Below are 26,745 nucleotides of genomic sequence, written 5' to 3'. Positions count from 1 at the left end.
GATTGTGATTATGCCAGTGAACCAGCAAGGGGCTTAGCAGTTAAAGGACTCACACAGGCTGCTGAAGACTGACTCATGGAAACTGGTATCGGGACCAGGTTTTGAAAGGGTGCTAACAGCAAGAAGGGTTCCCGAATGGCCTTGGGCACTGAAAGCTTCCTGATTTTAGTGGAGGTTTGGATGTGGAGTTCAGCTCAGGTTGTCAATGGTTGAACTGGAGTCTGTGAGGCTGCGGGAGCACTGGGGGTATATCCACAGACATATCCACTTACTGTTTCTGAAGGGACTCTCTTTAGCTTCTCTTTCTCCTATTGTTAGGGGTGCTGAGCAATGCTCATAGTGACTCTTTGTTTGCCTTAGCGCAGACAAGAGTTCAAGTATTTCATGTATGTTACATTTTTAATGTATTGTTATGTGACAATAAAAGGAACCTTTGAACCTTAAACAAAATGACATGGTGAAGCTCAGCAAGTCCCTCTCCAGCATTTTTGTGCAAAGTACAATCACAGCATCTGCAGATTTTTTTGTTTAAGGGCATAAACATTGTTTTCTAATTCTAGGTCACCCTTTCCCCCATCTGATTCCAATGTTTCCAGCGCTTCTTTACCTACTCCTGTACTTAATTTTTTTCTCTCTAACATTTCTTCTCTCCCTTCCTCATGGATTCTTCCTCTATTTGCTTTGCCATCTCCCACACCTTCTGTCCTACATCACTTCTAAACTCTCCCCCAGAGAGTTATCTTGGGCTTCAAGGATCCAGACCCCAAATTTTCAATCACTATTTCTACTCATGGATGCTGTCTGAATGCAGAAGATCTATGTAATTCAGCTTCTTTCAATAGATCAGTAATTGTTATGATTTCTTCCAGGGATGCACACTGGTGCAGCCAGCAACGCTGTTGCCTCACTGTGGCAGAGACTTTCGGAGCTCTGTGTGGAGTTTGTATGTTCTCCATGCATTGGTTTCTTTCTGATCCTCTGTTTTCCTTCCAAAGATGTGCGAGTTGGAAGGTTAAATAACCACTGTAAATGGTCTCTGTGTAGGTGAATGATCAAATCTGGGGATGAGGATGTGGGGAGAATAGTAAAAGATATTAATTTTGGATTTGTGTAAAAGGATGGCGATGGTCATTGCAGACTTGGTGGGCTCCAAGATCTGTTTCTATGCTTTAGCTACAGAGGTCTTTAAATCTTCTCATGATCTTGCTGCTGAGAGCTCTTCTACCTTGAGCCATATGCATTAATCACTGAACTCAAATGATAAAATGAGCTGATATTTCTTTACAGTCTGAGCAAGTGTTGTTCCTTGTGTGAGACATTAAGCTATTTTGCTGGTTGAAGAGAATGTTAAAGATTTTTTGATAAAGAGCATGAGATGACTACCATTGTTATTTCTATCCATAACCATACATGAATAGCACCAGAGATACATTGACAGATCATTAATTTCACTGTCTTTTGAGTGCTCAGAAAGCTGGTTACATTGGTCTTCTTCACAAATGTGGCACTTTAAAGTACAGTACTTTGTTCTCTGTGTGTTATTTCAGAGAAAAATATTTCAACTCACTCAAGGAAATGAAAATGAACTGTAACTTTCTTTCAGTTGGGTTTCGCACTTTGCTCATACTGTAAATAGAGGAAGTTAAACTGATCCTTTTCCCAAAAAAAAAGCAACATCTTAAATGATGAAAATGAAGAGAAAAGAGTATTGACAATAAATTTTAACTGGTTTTCTCTCCAGAGATGCAGCCTAATCTGCTGAGTATTTCATCATCCTCTGTTTGTTTCAGATTTCCAGCATCTGCAGTATTTAGTTCTTTAATCTTAAATTATTGCTTTGTTAATTATTTTACTTCTTTTTAAATGACAATGCATCAGAAACTCTGCTTTGAAATTAACTATAATTTATATTGTATATGTACTGAAATAATTGCAGATCTCCTGAAAACTCCAATTCTTGGATCTGAAAATTTGACAATAACAAGATATTTGACAAGGAAATATGAGCACCTGGAGGAAATCTAGGCAGGGAGAACATGTAAACTCCACACAGAGCTCCCAAAGTTAGGATCGAACCCTGGTCTCTGGCAATGTTAGCCAACCTGGTGATGGATAATTACATTCCTGTACATTAAAAACAATTAACATTTTACATATCTGCCCTGCTCTTATAGTATGCACCTAAGCAGCCAAAATTAAAAATGGCTTTAGCATTCTTGTTACCAATACATTGTCTTTGAAAACACCAATATTGTTTATATATATTAGAAAAATGAGCATCTATTGCCACAGAAAATAAACAATCTCAGGATCACCATGGAGCATGAAAGCAATTTGATGAACAATTACCAGTAAAACTTTCTGTGGAAAATGTCTGAAAGGGATGGCTAAAGCTGGAGGAGCACTTGGTGACTCCTACTCTCTACCTCTCCACCCTGTTCTCCTCCAAAATGCTTGAAGGAACAGAAGTAGAAAATTAATTTGTAACAAAGGCTCATGGGTTCAGCAAAAGAATTTCTGTTTTGGATGCAGAACATCATTCCCCATTGCCTCACATCTGTAATCTAAACTGCTTCTAAAATCTTTCAGCAATGCCAGTGTGAATATATTCTGACTGAGTTATTGTTATCATTTGTGTGATCTTTAATTAAGGATTGAACTTTGTTAATTCCTTTGCGGAAATGTGTACTGTGCATCCAAATGTATAATCACTGGTTTTCCTCCATTTTCCAAGCAACAGAACCCACAACTAAAGGCTTTCTTATCTTTATTCAAGGCACAATGCAGGTCACAAAAAACATACAAGACAAAATAATGAAGTCTTTCAATTATTTTTGTTCCTATTCATTATTCCAAGAGGTTTCAGAATTGCAATAAAATCATTCTTGGTACACTAAGAAGAACCTTGTTTTATCTGCTTTCTACATGCCATTGACATGAAGTAGTTGAATCAACATGGCAAGAAATATTCTATGGGGAGTCTGCAAGAGTGGTTGATGGAATTGAACAGCCTGCAACAGCTTCTCTGCTCTTTGAAGCACATTAAAATAATGTAGACACTGTGTTTTTGAAGAAATCTTCATACAAATACTTTAACTTTAGTTTAGATTGCTACTAGTGAGTTGGCAAGTGTATGCTTTCTCAACCAAAAAAAAGCTATTTCAGGAATACAAATTAAAATGATAAACCCGGCAGATTGTTTGATTGTAGTAAATACACAAAAATGCTGGATAAAAGTGTATAAAATACACAAAAGTCATATCCATCTGTCTCCTTTCCTCTAGCTCTGTGTTCACAGAGCTACTCCTCCCCCAATCAATTTTCAGCCCTCCTATACATGTCCATTCATGGCCTCTTGGCTGTTGGTTTGTGCTTCTCCCCTACCCCCTCTTCCCTCCTCCCCCTCCTTTTCTTCAGGCACCTGCCTGCTTTTTGTTCATATCTTGACAAAGAGCTCAGGCCCAAAACGTTGATTACACATCTTTGCCTCCTATGGATGTTGCAGAACCTGCTAAGTCTTTCCAGCGCTTTTATGAATTTAGGAATCTAGAGCAGCCCCAGTTTGGTTTACTGAAAAAAATATGTCCACTATTAAATGTTATTTTTAATCAGCTAGTGTTAAAAGTACAGTAGATAAGACAGATCACCATAAATACAAAGTTACTACAGTTGTTTCACAAGGTATTCAGAAATAAGTGTACTAATGAATGGCCCACACAGGACATTCATGCTATCTCAGATCATCTGCACATTCTAATGCCCAGATGATTACACATAGCATCATTAGAATATGATGGTGAATAAAATCACGATGCTCTTTTATGGTCTTGGCAGTTTGGGGTAAACAATGTTGAATGAGGAGTACATTTATATTGCACTTCACTAAAAGAACTTGCATTGACTGCTGTATAACTGCAAAATTAGGAAGCAAATAGGACAGAACAAATAATTATTTTAAAATCATTGTATTTAAAGGTCCCAAAACCAAATATTTGTCTTCAGGTTTCAGCTAAGTACTCATCATTCATTTTACTTTTTCTGAACAGTATATCTAGAAATGGTATCAGTATGGGAGCATGAAAGGTGGTACAGGCAAAAGGACATGGAAAAGGCACATTTCACAGTTAACAATTGAAAGAGCTAATAAATATTTGTTGTACTCTCCTTCCTCAGAAATTGAGGTAGTTCAGCTTTTATTTCATTTTTAAAAAGTCATGTGCAAATTCACTACTAATTTTTGTGATGCCTTAATATATAATAAAGGACATATAACGGTATGGTAAAATGCTTATTCTCTGTGGGACTGTGGGCATTTATTACATGATTAAAAGATTTATTATAAATTGTATTTTTCACATCATCAGTTTTCTCATTTTATCACGGCAGTCGAAATATAGGAATCCAATTCATATTTGACCCTTGGCTCTCCCCCTCACTTAACCCATCTGTCGTCATACCAACAGCAGATGTATTTCAGAGACTCCAGTGAGTGAAAACTCCCGGATTACAAGTTGGCTTTTCTTTGAACTCTTGAGTACAGATGATCACAGATACTGGTATGTTGGTTTATATAAGAAAGCATTCTGTACTGTGAGATAAAAGATATTTACAGATTTATTGTCAGGTATATGGTCAATTAATTGGTTTATTTCTAGTATCCCCATTGCAATTCCCTGCAAGCTTTTGCGGCCTTCTATAAACCAGCAGAGGGAGGCAGGCACATAAAAGAAATACTTTTGAAAAGATCAAAGGCCTAACAAGAGCTCGCCAATCCGGTTGCCATGGAAACTCTGGAAGCAGTGACGTTATTCAACAAAACCTTCACTGCTTGCAGCTTTGTATATGTAACCTTAAGAATAAATCTGAGGCTGCTATATCCTGGGATCAGAAAGCTTGTTCCCATTTTATGTGGAGAATTGTTGGAGAGTGGCTGATAAGATGACCAAAACATTGGCTTTAATGTTGTTTTGGAAGGTTTGTACAATTGCTCCATTCATGAAAATAAATTAACTACCTTAAACATGTTCATGTAGTGGAGTTGCATTTTTTTTTTAAATCAAGAAAACCTTTTTTTTTCTGATGCTTATCTCAGTTGAAAACAAAAATCCAAGCACCCTTATTTACTATGCATGGAACATTACTCAGAAGTTAAGGATTTGAAATTTAGGTTTGAATTGGGGAGGGGAGCCAGGAGGGGAGGGAAGAAAATTTGTCTTGAGGGAGCCTCTCCTCAACTTAGTCACAGACAGACACTTCCTCATCAGCATCAGGAGCTCCAGTGAACAATGCTGTATTACTGGGGACTGTTGCAACGTAGAGAAGCAAATGAAATAAAATAGTGGAGAACAAGCCAGGTCATTGTGTGGCATTTTATGTTAATTATTTCACTAAATTGGGGATTAATTTCCCACAGGATCCAATGTTGTTTTTATTGGTGATATTAAGAATATTGAACCTAAGTTGAAATTGAATATGTATCAAAAGAAGTTTATTCAAATTACTTTAACAATAGCAAGAAAATGTATTGCCATAACTTAGAAGTCTGACATGGATCTGGGTATAGAAAGATGGCATACTGAAGTTTGGAGTTGTATACCACTTGAGAAAATTACATAATTTAAGAGACAAATATATATTTTGGAAGATATGAAGACCTTATTTACAAAATATGGGTATTAATATTTAAATGAAGCTCTGACATTCCCTTCTCCTTAAGGTCTCAATATATATTATAAGAGACTTTTAAGTTATAGGCACCCTTGTTGAAGGTCTCGTGTCCCGTTCTTTCTCTTTCTTTTTTCCTTTTTGTAGGGGGATAGTGGAGGGAGTGGTTTATGGGAGAGATTCATATTTTTCTTTCTCTTTTAAATATCACATATATTTGTATTGTTTCATTGTGTGGTTTTAAACTAATAAATATTTTTTTAAAGAAAATGATCTTGCTATCAAATTTGGCTACATTTTAAGACCTGGTAACTTATTACTGCCAATCCCTCAATTCATTTTGCATACATTTTGATGGATTAATTACTGCATTACACTTAAACTATAACCATTTCATTATTAGTAATAGACCATAATTGATGAAGCTTATAGAGTCAGAGTTCTACAGGATTGAAAGAAACCCTTTGTCTCAATTTGCCCATGACGACCAAGCTCATCCCATTTGCCTGTGTTTGGTTCATATCCCACAAAACATTTCCTATTCATGTAATTTTTAAAAAACATTAGAATTGTCCCCACCTCTACCACTTCCTCTGGCAGCTACATTCCAATTGTGGTCTCATCTATGTCTTGTACAATCCCTACTCTTGTAACTTAATGCCCTGACCAATGAAGGCAAGTGTGCCAAACGTCATCTTCACCATCCTGTCTACCTGGGTTACCACTTTCAAGGAACGATGTATCTGTGCCCCCATGTCTCTTTGTTCTCTAACACTCACCAATCACCATGCAAGCCCTGTCCTGGTTTAACCTACCAAAGTGCAACAGTCGGAATTAAATTCCATCTGTCATTTCTTTGTCTACTTTCCCACTTCATTTTGATCCTATTGTAATCTCAGATAACCTTCTGCACTGCATTATAGTAAATCATCCGATTTACTCTCAACCAAGAATTTGAGAAGACTGATTAAGAGGACACACACACCATGATTTTGTACAGGAAAGATTATGTCTCACAAAAATGATTGCTTTTTGACAAGGTAACTGAGAAACTTGAGTGATAGATATGATGTACATGGCTAAAGTATGGTGGGCTGGTTTAAAATGTTAAGGCATAAGGGATCCACAGTGTGTAAATGAAGTGGATCCAAAAGTGGCTTGGTGATTTAAGGCTATGGTGAATGGATGTTATTCTGATTGGAAATCAGAAAAGTGTTGTACTGCAGGGATCAATGCCAGGATTTGATGTTTTCAACATGCATTAATCACTTGGATAACAATGTAGATCTATAATTAGTAAGTTTGCAGAGAATGTGAAAATTGGTGAAATCATAGCAAAGAAAATTGGCCAAGGATATAGCAGGACACAGATCATTGGGAAAATAGCTGCAGATGGAATTTAATTGAAATCAGAAATGCATTTTGAGAAGTGAAATTCTAGTAGAACATACAGAGTAAATGGAGAGGACCTTAGGAGGGTGCTAGTCCATAGCTTCTAGAAAGTGACCTTACAGGTGGATAGGGAAGAGAAGGCAGGATTTTGGTTTGCTTGCCAAAGGAGTTAAATGCAAGAGTCATTATGCAGTGTTGCAGCTGTACAAAATATTGATTAGATTGTACTGGGGGAGTTGTGTACAGTTATGGTTTCCACACTACAGGAAGGAAGCAGCAGCAGCAGAGAGAGAGTGTGCAGAAGAGATCTATTAAGATGTTATCTGATAGAGGATAATAAAATTACAATAGGCATAGATAGCAAAAAAAATCTTCCCCAAGCAGAGGGCACAGAATTAAAGAGGAAGAGGAAAATAAATCTGACATGTTTTTCCACAGAGAGGGTGGTGAATGTCTGGAATGAATTGCTAGAGGAGGTAGTATAGGTAAATACAATTACAATTAAAAGGCCTTTGGATATGTACTTGGATATAAAAAGTGTAGAGGGATAATGTGGGCAGATGGGATTTGTGAATATACTGTGCGTCACGGATGGCATGGACAAGTTGGACTGAAAGAACTGTGTGATTCTAATTGTTATGTAGGAACAGTTTTGAAGAATTCACGTCTCCTCTGATATAAATGTCATTAGCACATAGAAAAAAATGACTGTACTAATATTCCCAGCAGAGATATGGAAAATCAAAGGTCATTTCATTGATTGAAATTCTGTTTCTCTCATCAGTGCAAAGAAAAATCTGTTTACAGTATAAAACACACTGGCATATTATTCGAGTTCTCCAAAATTAATCTCAGTAATCCTACTTTATTCTCTTGGTGCTAGCACCACTTTTCTCTACGAGGCATTATGCAGTTACTGGGGCTGGGTTGCACCTGAGTAGGGACTGATATTATTTCCTAGTATCTTGGGCTTTAAGGCATCAATCTATTGAGGGGTGTGATATTTAGGGCAGTTTAAATAGGATAAACTTTATTATTTTTCTTTTCTGCAGATCCTCAGTGGGCTGGTGGACCACCAGGGATCTGAAGACCACAGGCTGTCAACCATAGCTTTAGAGTTGTACAATCATCCACATTAGTAGAGGCATAAAGAAGCAAACCATTTTCTAAATGAGGAGAGAATTCAGGAGGCGGAGGCCAAAGGAACTTGGTAGTTCTAATACAGGATCCCCAAATGGTTAACTTGCAGGTTGAGTTAGTGGTAAGGAAGGCAAATGCAATTTTTTTTTCAGACATACGGCACTGTAACAGGCCAATTCGTCCTATGAGTCAGCACTGCCCAATTTACACCCCAAAACCTATACCCCTGATACATTATTTTTTGTCTGGTGGGAGGAAACAGGAGCCTCGGAGTGTACAAACTCCTTACAGACAGCACAGGACTCGAACCCCAATTTGGTCTCAATTGCAGGTGCTGTAAAGGTGTTGTGCTAACCTTTACGCCAACCAGACCACCCTAATATTGGCATTCATTTTGAGAGAACTAAAATATAAAGGAAAAGAAGGAATGCTGATGCTTTACAGGCATTGGTCAGACCACATTTGGAGTATTGTGAGCTGTATGAGCCTCATAACTAAGGATGAATGTGCTGGTGTTGGAGAGAGTCCAGAGAAGGTTTACGAGAATGAACACAGGGATGGGAGGGTTAATGTAGAAGGAGCATTTGATGGTTCTTGTCCTGTACTTGCTGAGTTTAGAAGGATGAGGTAAGAGATCCCAATGAAACATATCCTCGGTCAGCACCAAGGGGGGCATCGCGGGCTGTGCTCCCATATGCTCGTGTGGCATGCTCCCCCATGAGATGCTGCTCCCCCATATGCTCACACAACATGGCCCCCTCCCCCAGCAAGGTGCTGTGCTCCCATATGCTCACAGCCATTGCTTGCTGTCAGACCCGCCCTGCCCACATCACTAGTGTCCAGCTTGACACATGCTAGTGATTCTCCATGCAATAAAAGCAGTGCTTTTGGCTGCTACGTCAGAGAGACAGGAGGTTTATGTCCGTTCGGCAGGAAGGCCACCACCAGCACCTCCCCCCACCCATCGCTGACTGAGTTTATGTCTGTTGGACTGTACTCTAGGTAGGCTGCCACCAGCACTCCCACCACCTCCTCCTGCTTAGCGAGTTTGCGACTGTCGGACAGTGCCCTACCCAGTTACCCTAATGCCTTCCTCGAACACTCATTCTGGTGCTGATCCTGAACATACCTAATATTGAAAGGGCTACATAGAGTGGATATTGGAGAAGATGCTTCCAGAAGTAGAAGAGTTTAGGACTGGAGGATACACCCTCAAAATAGGAGGACATCCCTTTAGAACAGAGATGAGAAGTTTCTTTAGTCAAAGGGTGGTGATTATGTGAATTCATTGCCACAGATGGCTGTGGAGACTTACATTGCATATAAATAAAGCAGAGGTTGAAAGGTTCTTGATTAATAAGGGCATTGAAGGTTTTGGGAAGAAAGAAAGAGAATGGGGTTGAAAGGAAAAATACATCAACCATGATTTAAATGATGGAGCAGACTTGAGCTGATTGGACTAATTCTGCTCCCAAGTCTTCCAGTCTTCTGATAAAGTCTGATGTAAAGAAATCACATCAAAACTTGGAGTACTCTACCAAATACTATAAGATCACAAAAGTATCTTTGGTCAAACGAAAATTAGTCATTTAGAAACCTGTATTTTTTTTTAAAAAAACATGATGTATGGAAATCCTTGATTTTTTAAAGTGAAAACACAACCTCAATAAATTTAACTTTAATTTAATTTAGACATACAGCACAGTAACAGACCCTTCCAGCCCATGAACCCATGCTGCCCAAATATCCCAATTAACCTACAACCCCCATAAGTTTTTGAAGGAAACCCACGCAGGTCACAGGGAAAATGTACAAACTCCTTACAGAAAGTGCCGGATTTGAACCCAGGTCACTTGTGCTCTAATAGTGTTGTTTTTTTTTCTTTCTTTGGCTTGGCTTCGCGGACGAAGATTTATGGAGGGAGTAAAAAGTCCACGTCAGCTGCAGGCTCGTTTGTGGCTGACCAGTCCGATGCGGGACAGGCAGACACGATTGCAGCGGTTGCAAGGGAAAATTGGTTGGTTGGGGTTGGGTGTTGGGTTTTTCCTCCTTTGCCTTTTGTCAGTGAGGTGGGCTCTGCGGTCTTCTTCAAAGGAGGCTGCTGCCCGCCAAACTGTGAGGCGCCAAGATGCACGGTTTGAGGCGTTATCAGCCCACTGGCGGTGGTCAATGTGGCAGGCACCAAGAGATTTCTTTAGGCAGTCCTTGTACCTTTTCTTTGGTGCACCTCTGTCACGGTGGCCAGTGGAGAGCTCGCCATATAATACGATCTTGGGAAGGCGATGGTCCTCCATTCTGGAGACGTGACCCATCCAGCGCAGCTGGATCTTCAGCAGCGTGGACTCGATGCTGTCGACCTCTGCCATCTCGAGTACCTCGACGTTAGGGGTGTGAGCGCTCCAATGGATGTTGAGGATGGAGCGGAGACAACGCTGGTGGAAGCGTTCTAGGAGCCGTAGGTGGTGCCGGTAGAGGACCCATGATTCGGAGCCGAACAGGAGTGTGGGTATGACAACGGCTCTGTATACGCTTATCTTTGTGAGGTTTTTCAGTTGGTTGTTTTTCCAGACTCTTTTGTGTAGTCTTCCAAAGGCGCTATTTGCCTTGGCGAGTCTGTTGTCTATCTCATTGTCGATCCTTGCATCTGATGAAGTGGTGCAGCCGAGATAGGTAAACTGGTTGACCGTTTTGAGTTTTGTGTGCCCGATGGAGATGTGGGGGGGCTGGTAGTCATGGTGGGGAGCTGGCTGATGGAGGACCTCAGTTTTCTTCAGGCTGACTTCCAGGCCAAATATTTTGGCAGTTTCCGCAAAGCAGGACGTCAAGCGCTGAAGAGCTGGCTCTGAATGGGCAACTAAAGCTCAAACTACAGGGGAATCACGTTGCTCTCCATTGCAGGCAAAATCTTCGCTAGGATTCTACTAAATAGAATAATACCTAGTGTCGCCGAGAATATTCTCCCAGAATCACAGTGCGGCTTTCGCGCTAACAGAGGAACCACTGACATGGTCTTTGCCCTCAGACAGCTCCAAGAAAAGTGTAGAGAAGAAAACAAAGGACTCTACATCACCTTTGTTGACCTCACCAAAGCCTTCGACACCGTGAGCAGGAAAGGGCTTTGGCAAATACTAGAGCGCATCGGATGTCCCCCAAAGTTCCTCAACATGATTATCCAACTGCACGAATAGTGTTGTGCTAACCACTAACTATGACAGTTAAATAAATCTTTATTGATTTTTTATCTCTTTTCAAAATGATTGGACATCCACAGATACAGTTATCTCTATTTATAGTGCTATTGGAGAATCTGTTTCTGATTGCGTAGTGAGTGATAGCTGTATTTTTTGAGCATTTTCTGACTGTGTTCACGAGAGTAAAATATTCTAACTAAGACATTCAGTTAATAATTACACTACTTCCATTGGAGTCACTCTTCTGCTCCCTTTGTGGTAAACCACTGTCTGTATATTTATCTGTTGGGGCTCACCCATTGGCTGACTGCACCTGTGGCTCCATCCACAGACTCCTGAATAAGGGTGACTGTTCCACCACCACCTCCCCAGTTCAAGACAGTCAACCAGCATGGACATGCCTCCATTTTATTGTGAATAAAGGCCTTCAATTTTGCATAACTTCCAGTCTTTTGGAGTTATTGATGGTGCATCACCCTTGTCTCTTTATGGGAAGTTAAATGAAATGTGGAAACTGCAAGATTTGTTAAGTTTACAGTAAACATGGGAACCAGCAATCCATTGTGTTGAAGGGAGCATGAGAGACTGCAACCCTGATGTGCCAATGGAGTGCAGGAACCAGGATCCACTACATTAAAGGGTTCAGTTACCCAATCATTGGGATCTCTGGTTAGGTTGGATAATCGATTGTTGTTATTTTACTGGAGACTGATTTTAAAGACTCAGTAAATATCAAGATACCTAAAAATAATGCTTAATCAACCAGCATCATGGGATATAGTGTCATTAGTGACATTTAAACAGAACATTTAAAGTTTTTCTGCCTTGCTTTCTCTGGTGTCAAGGCTCAGGAGACATTAATTAAGGAAGAAAACTTTCTTTTCAAATGATGTTCATTTCATGGAAAATTGCAGTGCAAGTAGGAATTTGTCATTCCTACTAAAATATGATTTGCAGTAAATTTTATATTTAATATTTGAATATTAAAAACTTACAGCAGAGTCATTATAATGAGATAGATAAAACTACATAATGGTAAATACATCATACTTTAAATTGACCATGACCTCTTTTCATTGCCTGAGAGATCAAAAGTCTAGCCTACACCAATACTGAATATCTAGTGATGAAATAGTTAAGGTCTGATGGTCAATGCTTGAACTGGAACATTGCAGAGGTGTAGTTCTATAAGCTTGGGCTGAAAAACAGTAATGGAACTTCAAAAAAGACTTGTATTCCTTTCTTTAGTTGGGTAATTCCAACAAAGCAATGAAATTGTGGGTACTTTTCCAAGGAAGGTGTATTAAATGTACTTGGTTTGGTTACGGTTCAGGTGAAATTGAGATTCCGCCACAAACTACACTCAAATTATACTGATTTCTTAAATGTTTTTGTCCTCCCACTTTTTTGTTTTAACATAATTATGATATATGTATGTGATATGTAATGAACTCTCATTGTGACAGATTATGTTATATTTTATATTATGCACAGCTATGTTTTTGGAAGATAGATTGTGGGGTTTTAGTTAAGTCACAAACAGATACAAACTCTTCAAAACAGATCTCATTTTAAAATGCAAGAGTTATGCCAGCAAGTCTGCAAAGACAATAGACTCCTGTGCTGTAGATTTTCATAACAAGGTGCAAATGGAAGGGCCCATCTCAGGAAACTGATACAATCTCTCATGAATTGATTTTTGGAGTCAGCAAGGTATTTTGGTGGAGTGTGCTGTTTTAGGAAGGTCATGTAGTTTTGCAAGCAGAGAGAGTCAACAGGTTTTTCTCTAAGTGTGACAGAGAGAGAGAGAGAGAGAGAGAGAGACTGCTGGTTTTCTGCAGTGGCTTTTGGAAGCTTGTTCGAAACCCCATTTTGAAGATGGGTTGTGAGTTCTGAGTTCAGCCTATTCAAAACCCTTGTGGTCTATACAAGAGGAGATGGCTGGGTGTGTAATGTTTCCCCTGAGATAAAGGAAACAAAAAGGAACTCTGTGGTGACCTGAAAGAAAGAGGTCATCATCTGGAAAACCCTGATAGGGCAGGTTTCTTCATCAAGACTCTGAAGTGGCTGATCGGAAGGAATCAGTTTGTGTGTGTCCAACAAGCAACAAATCTCTCTCTGAAAACCGACAAGGACTTTCCTGAGCGGTAACAATTTACCTTTCAAGCACCAAAGCCTGGTGAAGATTCACAAATGTTAAATTTTGTGCACAGTATAAGAATTGCCTGATACCGGTGAACTTGGAGGAATAAGAAGTGAGATTGGACTATGAATCAGAGAACTTTTCTGAACTTACACACTCACTAAATACACATGCACTTAGAATTAGGAGGGGGTTAAGTTAGTAGTTAAAAGTTAAAATTTGATCCTGTTTTTATGTTTAAAGAAAATTAAAAGTAACTTTTGTTTAAGTAATCATTCATCTTGGTGAATTTCTATTGCTGCTGGGTTTTGGGGTCCTCTGGGCCCATCACACTCATAAATACAAAATATAGATGTGCTAAAATTCTTACTTGCTGCAACCATACAGGTTCCTTATCAGAAAATAAATCTTTCATGAAGCAATGCAAAGTCTTTTAAAAACTAGTTACTTATGTAATCTTTCTGAACAAATATATATCTAAGTGATCATTTAAATCATTTTCATCAACATAGGTGAAGAATCATTTTATTGCAATAAAAAGTTTTAAATCAATATAAATCTAGGCAGCTTAGAATAACCAGAATGAAATTCTGAAAATGAAGGCCTGCAGATGCTGAAATATACAAGCAGAAAATGTTGAGTACTCATAGAATTTTCTGTTTTCATTTCATTTTGGAGCCACCAAAAGTACTTTTAAAAAAAAACAGAACTATTAATAGGAGTGGAGTAACAAGGTCCTTATCATTTTAAAAGTTCATTCAAATGTTTTCAAAACATGTCTATTGTATCCTTGAACCAAAACCAGCTGCTTAATTTTTGGAGTCTGGCCAAAGGACCTCAAGAGTACAATTTGCAGAAACATCTGATGGTGATTAATTCATCAAGGTTGTAAACAATTTTGTATTGGAGTATGGAGTTGGTGGAACTAGCTTTTTGCATTAAATGTTGCTAATCTAGCATAAAAAATTCTGGAGAATTAAGATCCTTATATGTTCGTGATATGCCATTATTAGGAGAAATACTTTGGATTGAAAATACTAAGTGGATTCTACTGAATTTGAAGGTAGTTTTAATACTGTGAGTATTTATGTATAAATAAATAAGGTTGTGTTACAATAGTTGGCTTAAATTTGGTAATTTAATATTTATACCAATTCTTCTTTAAATAACTAATATTACCACAGTTCCTTGGGGTGTTTAATTTGTACCCTACTTAACTCTAAACAATAAAAAAAGTACACATGTAAATCCAAAGTAAATATCTTTAAAATGATTCCAGTTTATCTTTGGCCACATGCTAATTTACAGTTATATGTTAAAGTACACTTGCTATTTATATACCTGTACTCACCCAAGACAAGAAGTTCCATTCTTTCCTCACTGTTACCTACAATATCATCTGGAGTGATAACTGAACAGTAATAGGCTCCACTGTCTCCCCAGTGTAACCTTCCAATTTGGAGATCCGCATCTACAAGAGACCAAACCAATGTAAGTAAATGCACTAGATGGCAGAGAGGGGAAAAAAAACTAGCTTCAGTCCACAAGACACCATTGCAGAGTTTGTCATTTCAACTTTTTGTGATGTACACTTATGGTTTCTTTTAAAATGCATTCAGAGACCCTGTGTACCATTTAGCTTTTGTTAATGATTAAGACCATCAAACTTAATACATACAATAACCTTAAATAGTAAAGTTAAATACTTTGGCTCTGCAAATCTATAACTAATATGTTAATTCTATTCTACTGCTAGTGAATTATATATACATTTACAGTCAGCAGGTTAAAAAAATACACCTTAAAAATGGTCGAAATTTTACTTGGGTGTGTAAAGTGAATGCAGTGGGAACTCTATTGCTCTAAGCAAGGAAATTCACTGTAGTGTTGGTGAGATATACAACATAATTATTCTAATGTACAGTAATTTAATGACATTTATACAATTTGTTCAAAAAACACAATCAACACCAAAATCTAATTCTTTATCATACGTAAAATTCATTAGCAAGTTACTGGAAATAGAAATCCTTACTGTTAATAATGGTTATTTCTCTCCCTTTGTAGTACTCTCCTAAGGTGACAGCAGAACCTTGACGGGAAGCCACAACTCGGACAGTGCGACTGTTATCTGCACAGTCCAAGTACGGATCCCATGTGGGAACCTGTTCTTTCTGGCTGACGGCGTGTATGGCTGTGCTGTGGATACTGAACGCATCTCTGGTTCGGTCCTTGCAGTACGACTTAAATCTCCATTGCACTACAGGTTGTTGGACAGAAGTAGTGGAGTACTGACATTGCAGAACCACAGGCTGGAACAACATGGCTATCTTTTTATATTCTGAAATGGTTACTTGAATACCAAGGGATATACCTGTAATTATAATGAAAAACAATTTAGTATCAAAAGGACTAGGATTATTATACACGTTTTCTTAAAGAGGCTTCAAAATTTTATAATTCAACTTTTCTTTTGAAAAGTTTATTTAAAAATTCAACTTTATATCACATACATCTCACAAGGCTTGCTGATGTAACAAATATAACTTATGGACAATTCTGGATAAAAAAAACTTGTGCACAACACCAACAGAAAAATATTCTTCTGCTTTTTTTTTAAAAAAGGTTGCTTTAAAAAAATTAATCAACACTGACCAATGTTTGTACAGTAGCAACATAGTAACCCATTTGATATTTACACTAGCCTTTGAGGAAGAGCCACATGATAGCATCAATGCTGAATATTTCCAGCTCTTTGCAGATCAATTGCAGCAGTTTGGAATTGTCTGACCTATGAACTGAACACGTCAGGGTCAGCGTCAGAACAAGTCTAATTGGGAGGGCATTAGCGTAACCACAATCTGACAGGGAGGGGTGTACCTACCTACCTACAATGAACCTCCACTGTGTGCTGCCACCTTCACACTTCCCCCTCCCTCCAACGTAACAGACAAACGCGCTGCTTATATCACTTGCTAGTGACACTAATAATGCTAGGGCTGTGGGTGGGAGGGGTCACAATACCTCATTTGGGGGGGAAATGCCCGTGAATGCCCACCCCCCCATGACTCAGGGCCTAAATGTGGTCAACTTCTCAGAATGTCAAGTAGATACCAATGTTATAACTGTGCAAGAACAGACTGATTGTAGACATAGCTACTTCTGAAGCTCAGATCTTCAGTCCTCGCAGCTGGGATGATGTCTGATATCACACCCTTCACGGTGTCTATTGGTTTCAGATGGTTGAGACTTGTAACTGGAGGTGGGAGGATTTTTGAGTTTCGATCTGATTTGTTGATTGCAAGATTATTTAGCTTTGCGTAGTGCATTTTGTTTGTGTAGTTTTATGCATGATTTACTACAATTTTACATTTTATACATTTTTTTCCATATGTTTAAACGTATTAAAAATCTCACTGCCAAATCTGCTGAGCACAGTTTGAAGCTTTTGCTGGGTGCTGACCCTACTAACAGTAACGTGTAAATGAGTCCTCTCTATTGGTCATGGGGTTCTCCATTTGCTGATATCTTTTCCATTTCCTCCCCACCCCCGCCCTCCTGCCATTATTGCACCCTCACTTTTCCATCTATTCCTGTCTGAGGCTGCCAAAGAGAAAGCTCTTTCATTGGACTAACTCCACGAGTTTATGGACCAGATTAGTTTTTACCACTTATTGAAAGGGAGAAACTCACAGAAACAATTTCTTAACTTAAAGAGGTTCCAATTTTGGGATTTGTTTTTAGTGTCATCCTATATGGCACTGGAACAAAATAACATTAAATAAAACACCCTTTTCAGGTAAAATCCAATTTCTAACTAGTTGTCTTTCAAATATTCTCCAGTGTTTCTAAACTTTGTCACAGAAACCTTGATTTAGTTCAATCAGACTTCCTCTTAAAGCCTGCTGCCTCAGTCTCATTTCTTTTCCTTTGCCTTCAAATAGCATAAGTTTGCAAATGTTTTGTAATATTTTTAAGTCATGATATGCTCATTTACTTTCTGTTAGCAATTAAATGAGAACATTAATGAAAAGCTATTATCCATTGAAATCTTTCCATGATATTTCCAACTGCTCAACCCTTTTAGAAAGTCAGATTATCAACATCTTAAAAGTTACTAGGTTGGTCAGAAATCAATGCATCAGAAGCAGAGACATTTAAGAATTGCACATAACAGTATACGGAGTACTGCACTTGTTGCAAAGAGCATGGATTTCTTCAATGGGTGGGAACAGTATTGGTTATCAAAACAATTTTTTTCTTTCCCTCTAAATTGCAACCAAGGAAGATTGACCACAAAGGAGGTATAGATAACAGGAACAGATTTCACAAGAGAAAAAAATAACAAGGCGTGCTCACTGCTTTTACTGGGTAAATTGAACTTCCTGAAACCACACATGTATGGGCACTGACATCAGGTCGTTGCCAACTGAGATTTACTTCTCCAAAAATAATGTGGGGGAATTGCCACTGAGGTTCATGTTCATGTCGAGTATTTGCAGAAGTAAATTTGGCACAATCTACTGCAAATTATTCTGCTACACTGATTTACAAGCTTTCCAAACAAAAAAAAAATGAAATAAAACAATACTTTCTTTATCTCTTATCAATCTTGATTAATATTGCCTTCCTACTCCTGTCTTGTTTCCAGTAGAAATATTTGTTTTTGCAGAATTTCAAACCCACACATGCTACTTCAGATTCTGCACTATTAATAGATCTCCAGTTTGATTTGTTAAGATGTACAGTTATATTCATTGTTCACATCAATTTCAGAGCTTAGACCCATAGAACACTGCAGCATAGAAAACAGGCCATTCAGTCCTTCTAGTCTGTCCCAAAATATAATTCCACTAGTCCTATCGACCTGCATATTAGAGGCCCAGCAAGAAGATACAAGCAGCTCATCAGGAAAAACAGAAGAGACACAGACACAAAGAGAAGAAGAAGACACAAACACAGATACAGACACAGAAGAAGAGGAAGAAGAAGACCAAGATCATCACAGAGAAATAGAAGGTAAAATTGATGGACAAAGAAAAATAAAAGGTAAAACTGATAGTCTTTTTTGAAGAACAAATGAGATCACTAAAAGAATGGTTATCATTAAAGTTTAATGCAATTAAAAGGAAAATGAAAAGAACAGAAGATAAAATGCAAAGGTTAGAACTGGTAATGACAGAAATAAGGAAAAGAGTAGAGAATGTGGAAGAGGGGGAAATGGCTGTAGAAATGGAAGTAAATTACTCAAGAGAAAAATTGGAAGAAAGTGACAAAAAAATTAAAGAGATACAAGAGTTGTTATCGCAGAAAATTGATATGTTGGAAAATTATAGTAGGCGAAACAAAATAAAAATAGTGGGCCTGAAGGAGGGTGAAGAAGGCACAGACGTGAAGGAATTTATAAAAGGATGGATCTCAAAGGTCCTGGGAATGACAGAAATGCAGGAAGAAATGGAAATAGAAAGGGCACACAGAGCATTAGCTCTGAAACCACAAACACATCAAAAACCAAGATCCATCTTAGTAAAATTTTTGAGATACACGACAAGAGAAAATATACTGGAACACGCAAGGAATAAAATTAAAGAAGATAATAAACCATTGGAATACAAGGGTCAAAAAATATTTTTCTACCCAGACATAAGTTTTGAACTCTTAAAGAGGAGGAAGAAATTTAATACAGCAAAATCAACTTTAAGGTAAAAAGGTTACAAATTCATATTAAGACATCCAGCCGTGCTTAAAATATTTATACCAGTGGAGCAAAATAGACTGCTCTCAGATCCAGAGAAAGCGCAAGAATTCTCAGCACGTTTGCAGGACAGGAGAAGAGATGAAGAGATGTAACTAGAATGAAGAATGGCGATAAAGTATATATAAAGATGTAAAAACAATGTATATGTAAAGAACTAAAAGAGGGAAAAGAGAAGGGAAGGAAGGGAGTAAGGGGGAAAAAGAGAGAGCGCTTTGTTATATGTGTTTTTTTTTAAAAAGTGTTTTCTGGAGAGGGCTGGGTGGAGGGGGAATAACCTTCACTGCAAAATCAGTTGATGCTGCGAAAAAGATCACAATCCAAATGAAAAGGGGAGTTGTTGTTGCCTGGCAACGGGTATGGGGCAACTCAGGGAGGGGGGGGTAACTTTTGGGGTTAAGGTATTAGTGGATGTGGGAACTGCAGGAGTACTTTATGTCTTAAATGTGTTGTCGACATTAAGTGTAATAAGAGAAAACTAAGAGATGAAAATGGGGAAAAGGGGGATGGAGGTGGCAAAGAGGTGGAAAAGAGGTGTATGCAAGATACAAGATGGCCATGTTGAACTATATGACTATAAACATTAATGGAATACATAACCAAATTAAAAGGAAGAGGCTAAATTTATTGAAGAAGGAAAAAATAGATAAAACATTTGTGCATCTGACTGAAGTGGAACATAACAAACTAAAGAGAGACTGGGTAGGACATGTAACGGCAGCATCCTATAATTCAAAAGCTAGAGGTGTAGCCATGCTAGTTAACAAAAATGTACCAATCAAAATAGAGGAGGAAATAATAGATCCGGCAGGGAGGTATGCAATGATAAAGAGTCAGATATACTCAGAATTTTGGAATTTGCTCAATATATATGCACCTAATGAGGAGGGTCAAAAGTTTATGCAGGATATTTTTTAGAAAATTGCAGACACATAAGGAAATATATTGATATGTGGGGATTTTAACCAAAATTTGGACCCAATGTTAGATAAAACTGGACAAAAGACAAGTAAAAAATAAAGTAGCCAAATTTATGGTTAAATCAATGCAGGAAATGAAACTTATGGATACATGGAGGAGACAACACCCAAGAGAGAAGGAAGTTTCATATGATTCGAGTAGACACAAAACTTACTCAAGAATTGATATGTTTTTGTTGTCAGCCCATATTCAAGGGAGAGTTAGGAAAACTGAGTATAAAGCTAGACTACTATCAGATCATTCACCCCTATTATTAGCAATAGAACTGGAGGACATCCCACCAAGAACATATAGATGGAGGTTAAACTCCATGCTACTTAAAAGACAGGAATTTAGGGAGTTTATTGAACGCCAAATTAAAACAAATTTTGAAATAAACACAGGATTAGTGAAAGACAAATTTATATTATGGGACACAATGAAAGCCTTCATTAGAGGGCAGATAATAAGTTATGTGACTAAGATGAAAAAGGATTACAATCGGGAAATAGAGCAGTTGGAAAGAGAGATAGTAAGTACAGAAAAGGAATTAGTAATGAAAAGGAGAGAATTGGCGGACAAAAATTTAAATACGAAACATTACAAACGTACAAGGTGGAGAAGAACATAATGAAAATGAACTGGGAGAAAAAACACAAAATATTAGCCTGGTAACTTAAAACAGAACAAGCTAAAAGAACGATACTGGCATCAAGGAAAAAGGACAAACAAATTACATATAATCCAACAGAGATTAATGAAAATTTTAAGGAATTTTATGAACAATTGTATCAAACTGAGAATGAGGGGAAAGATGATAAAATAGAGGAATTTCTAGCTAAAATTGAACTGCCGAAATTGCAAGAAGAGGAACAAAACAAACTAATGAAATCATTTGAAATAGAGGAAGTACAGGATATATTAAAAATGCTGCTGAACAATAAAACACCAGGAAAGGATGGATTTTCAATAGAATTTTATAAAACATTTAAAGAGTTATTAATTCCTCCTCTCCTGGAAGTAATGAACCAGATCGAAGAAACACAAAACTTGCCAGATTCATGTAAGACAGGAATAATTACAGTAATACCAAAGATGAGGAAGGATCCATTAACACCAGCATCATATAGACCAATATCTCTACTTAACTCAGACTATAAGATAATAGCAAAATTATTAGCAAACAGATTGGCCGATTGTGTAACTAAAATAGTAAAACAAGATCAAACTGGATTTATTAAGAAAAGACAAACAGCGGACAATGTCTGCAATCTTATTAACTAATCCATGCAGTTCAAGGAAATAAGAAACCAACAGTGGCTGTTGCTCTAGACGCAGAAAAAGCTTTTGATAGAGTTGAGTGGAATTAGTTAATTAAAATATTACAGAAGTTCAATCTATCAGAAAAATATATAAATTGGATTAAAGCATTGTATAATGGACCATTAGCAAAGGTAACAGTAAATGGATATGTATCAAGTCATTTTAAATTAAGTAGGTCAACTAGACAGGGATGTCCATTATCCCCCTTCATTGTTCGCCTTAGCAATAGAACCTTTGGCAGAACTGATAAAAATAGAAAATAAAATAAAATGGATAAAAATAAAGGAGAAAGAGTATAAAATCAGCTTATTTGCTGATGACATCATAGTATACCTAACAGAACCAGAGGTATCAGTAAAAGAATTACATAAGAAATTGAAGGAATATGGAGAAATATCGGGGTATAAAATCAACGCAAATAAAAGTGAAGTGATGCCAATGAGTAACGCAGACTATACAGAATTTTAAAAAGAATCACCATTTAAATGGCAAGCACAAGCAATCCGATACCTAGTGATCAGGTTAGATAATAATTTAAGCCACTTGTACAAACTAAATTATCAGCCACTAATAAAGAAATTGCAGGAAGACTTAGAACAATGGAAAAAAATTACCGCTAACGTTGATAGGGAGGGTAAACTGCATTAAAATGAACGTGTTCCCCAAGGATACAATACTTATATCAAACATTACCAATTCCCTTAACAGAAAAATTCTTTAAGGAACTAAAGAGTATAATAAAGAAATTCTTGTGGAAAGGGAGAAATCCAAGGATAGCGTTAGATAAATTAGCAGAGGTATAATCAAGGTGGTTTACAGTTACCAAATTTTAGAAATTATTATAGAGCCACACAATTAAGGTATTTGTCAGATTTTTACCAGACAAGGGAAAACCCAGACTGGATTAAGATAGAACTAGATAAGATAGGGGAAAAGGTACCGGAACATATACTTTTATGAGTGGGATGAAAAGCTGGTGCAATATAAAAACTCACCAGTACTGCATCATATACTTAATACATGGAAGAAGATCCACTTAGAAAGGAGAAAAACGAATGATCAAATACCAAAATTACTATTGACGCAAATTCCTCTAATCCCTTTTACAATAGACAACCTTTCCTTTAGAGAATGGGAGAGAAAAGGAATCAAAAGAATAGAAAATTGTTTTTTGGGAAATAATTTATTAACATTTGAACAGTTGAAGTACAAATATGGAATAGCTCATGGTACAATGTTTGCACATCATCAGTTGAAAGCTTATTTAAAGGATAAATTGGGAAACAGCTTGAGATTACCTGAAGGAAGCAGCTTTGAATATGTGATTACAGACACAATGATAATCAAAAGATTTATAACCAACATGTACATTAAGCTGAAAGATAAGGAAAATGAAATAAACTATAAACCTAAGCAGAAGTGGGGAAAGGATCTAAACATAAAGATAAAAATGAAATATGGGAAAAGTTATGTTCTGGAACTATGAAGAATACAATAAACACAAGGTTATGCATGATACAGTATAATTGGTTACACAGGGTATATAGTACTCCTCAAAAATAAAAATAAAATGGGATTCAACATATCAGATAGATGTTTTCACTGTAAGAAGAAAATGGGAATAACATTACATGCAACTTGGGCATGTACGAAAGTAAATATGTTTTGGGAAGAATTAAATCAAATACTAAATATTATTACAAAAAAAACATACCAAAAAAACCAGAGATATTTCTTTTAAGTAACATAAGAAGTAGAGAATTAGGTCGCAAATTGGATAAAGTGCAAAAAAAAATCATTATGATAGCTTTAGCGATAGCAAAAAAATGTATAATGTCAAACTGGAAAATGGAAGAGAGCATGAGTATACAGCAATGGTACATGGAAATGAATAAATGTATTCCATTGGAAAAAATAACATATACTTTAAAAAATAAAGTCACAATGTTTGAAAAAATTTGGGAACCATACATGGAACATATCAGAGAGAGCTTGCCTACGACCTCCATCCCCTAAAATGAGAATGAAAATGATAAGAAGACAAATCGACTAGATTCAGTGTGTAATAAATAGATAATGCATTTTTCTTGTTTATTTTCATTTGTGTGAAGATATTGTTTTATGGTTTTATTGTATTGTATATGTCGAATATGGGTTTTGGAGAGGGGTGGGTAGAGGAGAGGAAAAGAAAGAGGGGAAAAAAGGGGAGAAAAGATCGCTGTGTAAATTTAATGAGAAACATTTGTACATATTTTAGTTGACATGGTTCACAGTGTGAAAAATAAATAATTATAAAAAATAAAAACAGGTATTCTTTGATTGTGTCCCATATCAAATAACTGGTATACAGCTGGTTTGTTTCTCAAAATGCTTCTCTGTTATTTTAAGAAGTGTAGGATTGAGATTCCATCTGTATACATTTTCTTGCTTTTCCATTCTTCTTCTTTGGCTTGGCTTCGCGGACGAAGATTTATGGAGGGGTATGTCCACGTCTGCTGCAGGCTCATTGGTGACTGACAAGTCCGATGTGGGACAGGCAGGCACGGTTGCAACGGTTGCAAGGGAAAATTGGTTGGTTGGGGTTCTTCTTTTTCTTTGGCTTGGCTTCGCGGACGAAGATTTATGGAGGGGTATGTCCACATCTGCTGCAGGCTCATTGGTGACTGACAAGTCCGATGCGGGACACGCAGGCATGGTTGCAGCGGTTGCAAAGGAAAATTGGTGGGTTGGGGTTGGGTGTTGGGTTTTTCCTCCTTTGACTTTTGTCAGTGGGGTGGGCTCTGCGGTCTTCTTCAAAGGAGGTTGCTGCCCACCGAACTGTGAGGCGCCAAGATGCACAGTTGGAGTTGAGATCAGCCCACTGGCGGTGGTCAATGTGGCAGGCACCAAGAGATTTCTTTAAGCACTCCTTGTACCTCTTCTTTGGTGCACCTCTGTCTCGGTAGCCAGTAGAGAGCTCGCCATAGAACACGATCTTGGGAAGGCGATGGTCCTCCATTCTGGAGACGTGACCGACTCAGCGCAGTTGGGTCTTCAGCAGCGTGGATTCGATGCTTGTGGACTCTGCCAGCTCGAGTACTTCGATGTTGGTGATGAAGTCATTCCAATGAATGTTGAGGATGGAGCAGAAACAGCGCTGATGGAAGCGTTCTAGGCGCCATAGGTGATGCTGGTAGAGGACCCATGATTCGGAGCCGAACAGGAACGTGGGTATGACAACGGCTCTGTACATGCTGATCTTTGTGTGTTTCTTCAGGTGGTTGTTTTTCCAGACTCTTTTGTGTAGTCTTCCAAAGTCGCTATTTGCCTTGGCGAGTCTGTTGTCTATCTCTTTGTCAATCCTTGCATCAGAAGAAATGGTGCAGCCGAGGTAGGTAAACTGGTTGACTGTTTTGAGTTTTGTGTGCCCGATGGAGATGTGGGGTGGGAGGGGGGGGTGGTAGTCATGGTGGGGAGCTGGCTGATGGAGGACCTGTTTTCTTCAGGCTGACTTCCAGGCCAAACATTTTGGCAGTTTCCACAAAACAGGACGTCATGCGCTGGAGAGCTGGCTCTGAATAGGCAACTAAAGTGGCATCGTCTGCAAAGAGTAGTTCACGGACAAGTTGCTCTTGTGTCTTGGTGTGAGCTTGCAGGCGCCTCAGATTGAAGAGACTGCCATTAGTGCGGTACCGGATGTAAACACCGTCTTCATTGTTGAGGTCTTTCATGGCTTGTTTCAGCATCATGCTGAAGAAGATAGTAAAGAGGATTGGTGCGAGGACGCAGCCTTGCTTCACACCGTTGTCAATGGAGAAGGGTTCGGAGAGCTCATTGCTGTATCTGACCCGACCTTGTTGGTTTTCGTGCAGTTGGATAACCATGTTGAGGAACTTAGGGGGGGGGGGGGCATCCGAGGCGCTCTAGTATTTCCCAAAGCCCTTTCCTGCTCTCGTTGTCGAAGGCTTTGGTGAGGTCAACAAAGGTGATGTAGAGTCCTTTGTTTTTTTCTCTGCACTTTTCTTGGACTGTCTGAGGGCAAAGACCATGTCAGTAGTTCCTCTGTTTGCGCGAAAGCCACACTGTGATTCTGGGAGGACATTTTCGGCGACACTAGGTATTAGTCTATTAAGGAGAATCCTAGCGAAGATTTTGCCTGCAATGGCTCACCTTGCAAAGCCTTCCTGGCCAGAGAAAAAATGAGCCTTCTGTCTTGCATGCAGCCACCTTCAGCGCAAACTCCGGGAGATCCAAAATGAGTGGTGGACTCGCCTCGCCAAACGAACCCAGCTTAGCGCCGACATTGGCGACTTCAGGGGTTTTTATGAGACACTAAAGGCGGTGTACGGCCCCTCACCCCAAGTCCAAAGCCCTCTGTGCAGCTCAGACGGAGAAGTCCCCCTCAGCGACAAGATCTCCATCCTCAATCGATGGTCAGAACACTTCCAATCCCTTTTCAGTGCCAACCGCTCAGTCCAAGAATCCGCCCTGCTCCAGCTCCCTCAACAACCCTTGAGTCTAGAGCTGGATGAGGTCCTTACCTGGGAAGAGACATATATGGGAATTGAACAACTGAAAAGTGGCAAAGCAGCAGGTATGGATGGAATCCCCCCAGAGGTCTGGAAGGCTGGCGGCAAAGCTCTGCATACCAAACTGCATGAGTTTTTCATGCTCTGCTGGGACCAAGGAAAGCTGACTCAGGACCTTCGTGATGCCATCATCATCACCCTGTACAAAAACAAAGGTGAGAAATCAGACTGCTCAAACTACAGGGGAATCACGCTTTTCCATTATTGTGACAGTTAATGTTTGTGGTGAGTGATCTGATAGAAGCCTCACTATGTATTCTGTTTTTATCACTCTACTTTTTAACTAGGCAGACATTAAAAATAAATCAATCCTTGTATGTGAATCATGTACTCTTGAGTAAAAGGAGTAGTCTATCTTGCTGGAATTTAATTGCCTCCATATGTTGATAAGGTTTAAATCCTTCATATACAAAATTGTGGTTTTTGCCGCTTTTGTCCTCGTTATTATTCTTGCAGATTTATCTAGTATTGGGTCCATGCAAAAATTAAAATCTCTTCCAACCAACATATTTTGTCTTCTCTCTGCTGTTTTTAAGAATATATCCTTCATAAAGGCTTCATCGTCATAATTTGGGGCATAAATATTAATAAATGTCCATGCTTCTCCAT

At 38.4% G+C, this 26,745-nt stretch overlaps 1 protein-coding gene across 11 annotated transcripts in view; it reads right to left on the bottom strand.

The window, feature by feature from the left end:
• Positions 1–26,745, bottom strand: part of ildr2 (immunoglobulin-like domain containing receptor 2) — a 129,766-nt gene that overhangs the window by 40,285 nt on the left and 62,736 nt on the right. For 6 of the 11 annotated variants that reach the window (XM_069888524.1, XM_069888523.1, XM_069888522.1 and 3 more), the window contains 2 exons: positions 15,566–15,904; positions 14,882–15,001 (listed from right to left, as the gene is read on the bottom strand). In XM_069888524.1, coding sequence (XP_069744625.1) covers positions 14,882–15,001; positions 15,566–15,854 — 409 coding nt within the window. In that variant the 5' untranslated portion in view covers positions 15,855–15,904. The other 5 variants (XM_069888516.1, XM_069888515.1, XM_069888517.1 and 2 more) reach the window with 2 other exon arrangements.

Source organism: Narcine bancroftii, chromosome 7 (genome assembly GCF_036971445.1).
Source record: "Narcine bancroftii isolate sNarBan1 chromosome 7, sNarBan1.hap1, whole genome shotgun sequence".
In the NCBI taxonomy this organism is placed as follows: domain Eukaryota; kingdom Metazoa; phylum Chordata; class Chondrichthyes; order Torpediniformes; family Narcinidae; genus Narcine; species Narcine bancroftii.
Note: the sequence above shows the minus strand (reverse complement) of the source record. Positions and strands in the feature narration are given on the sequence as shown.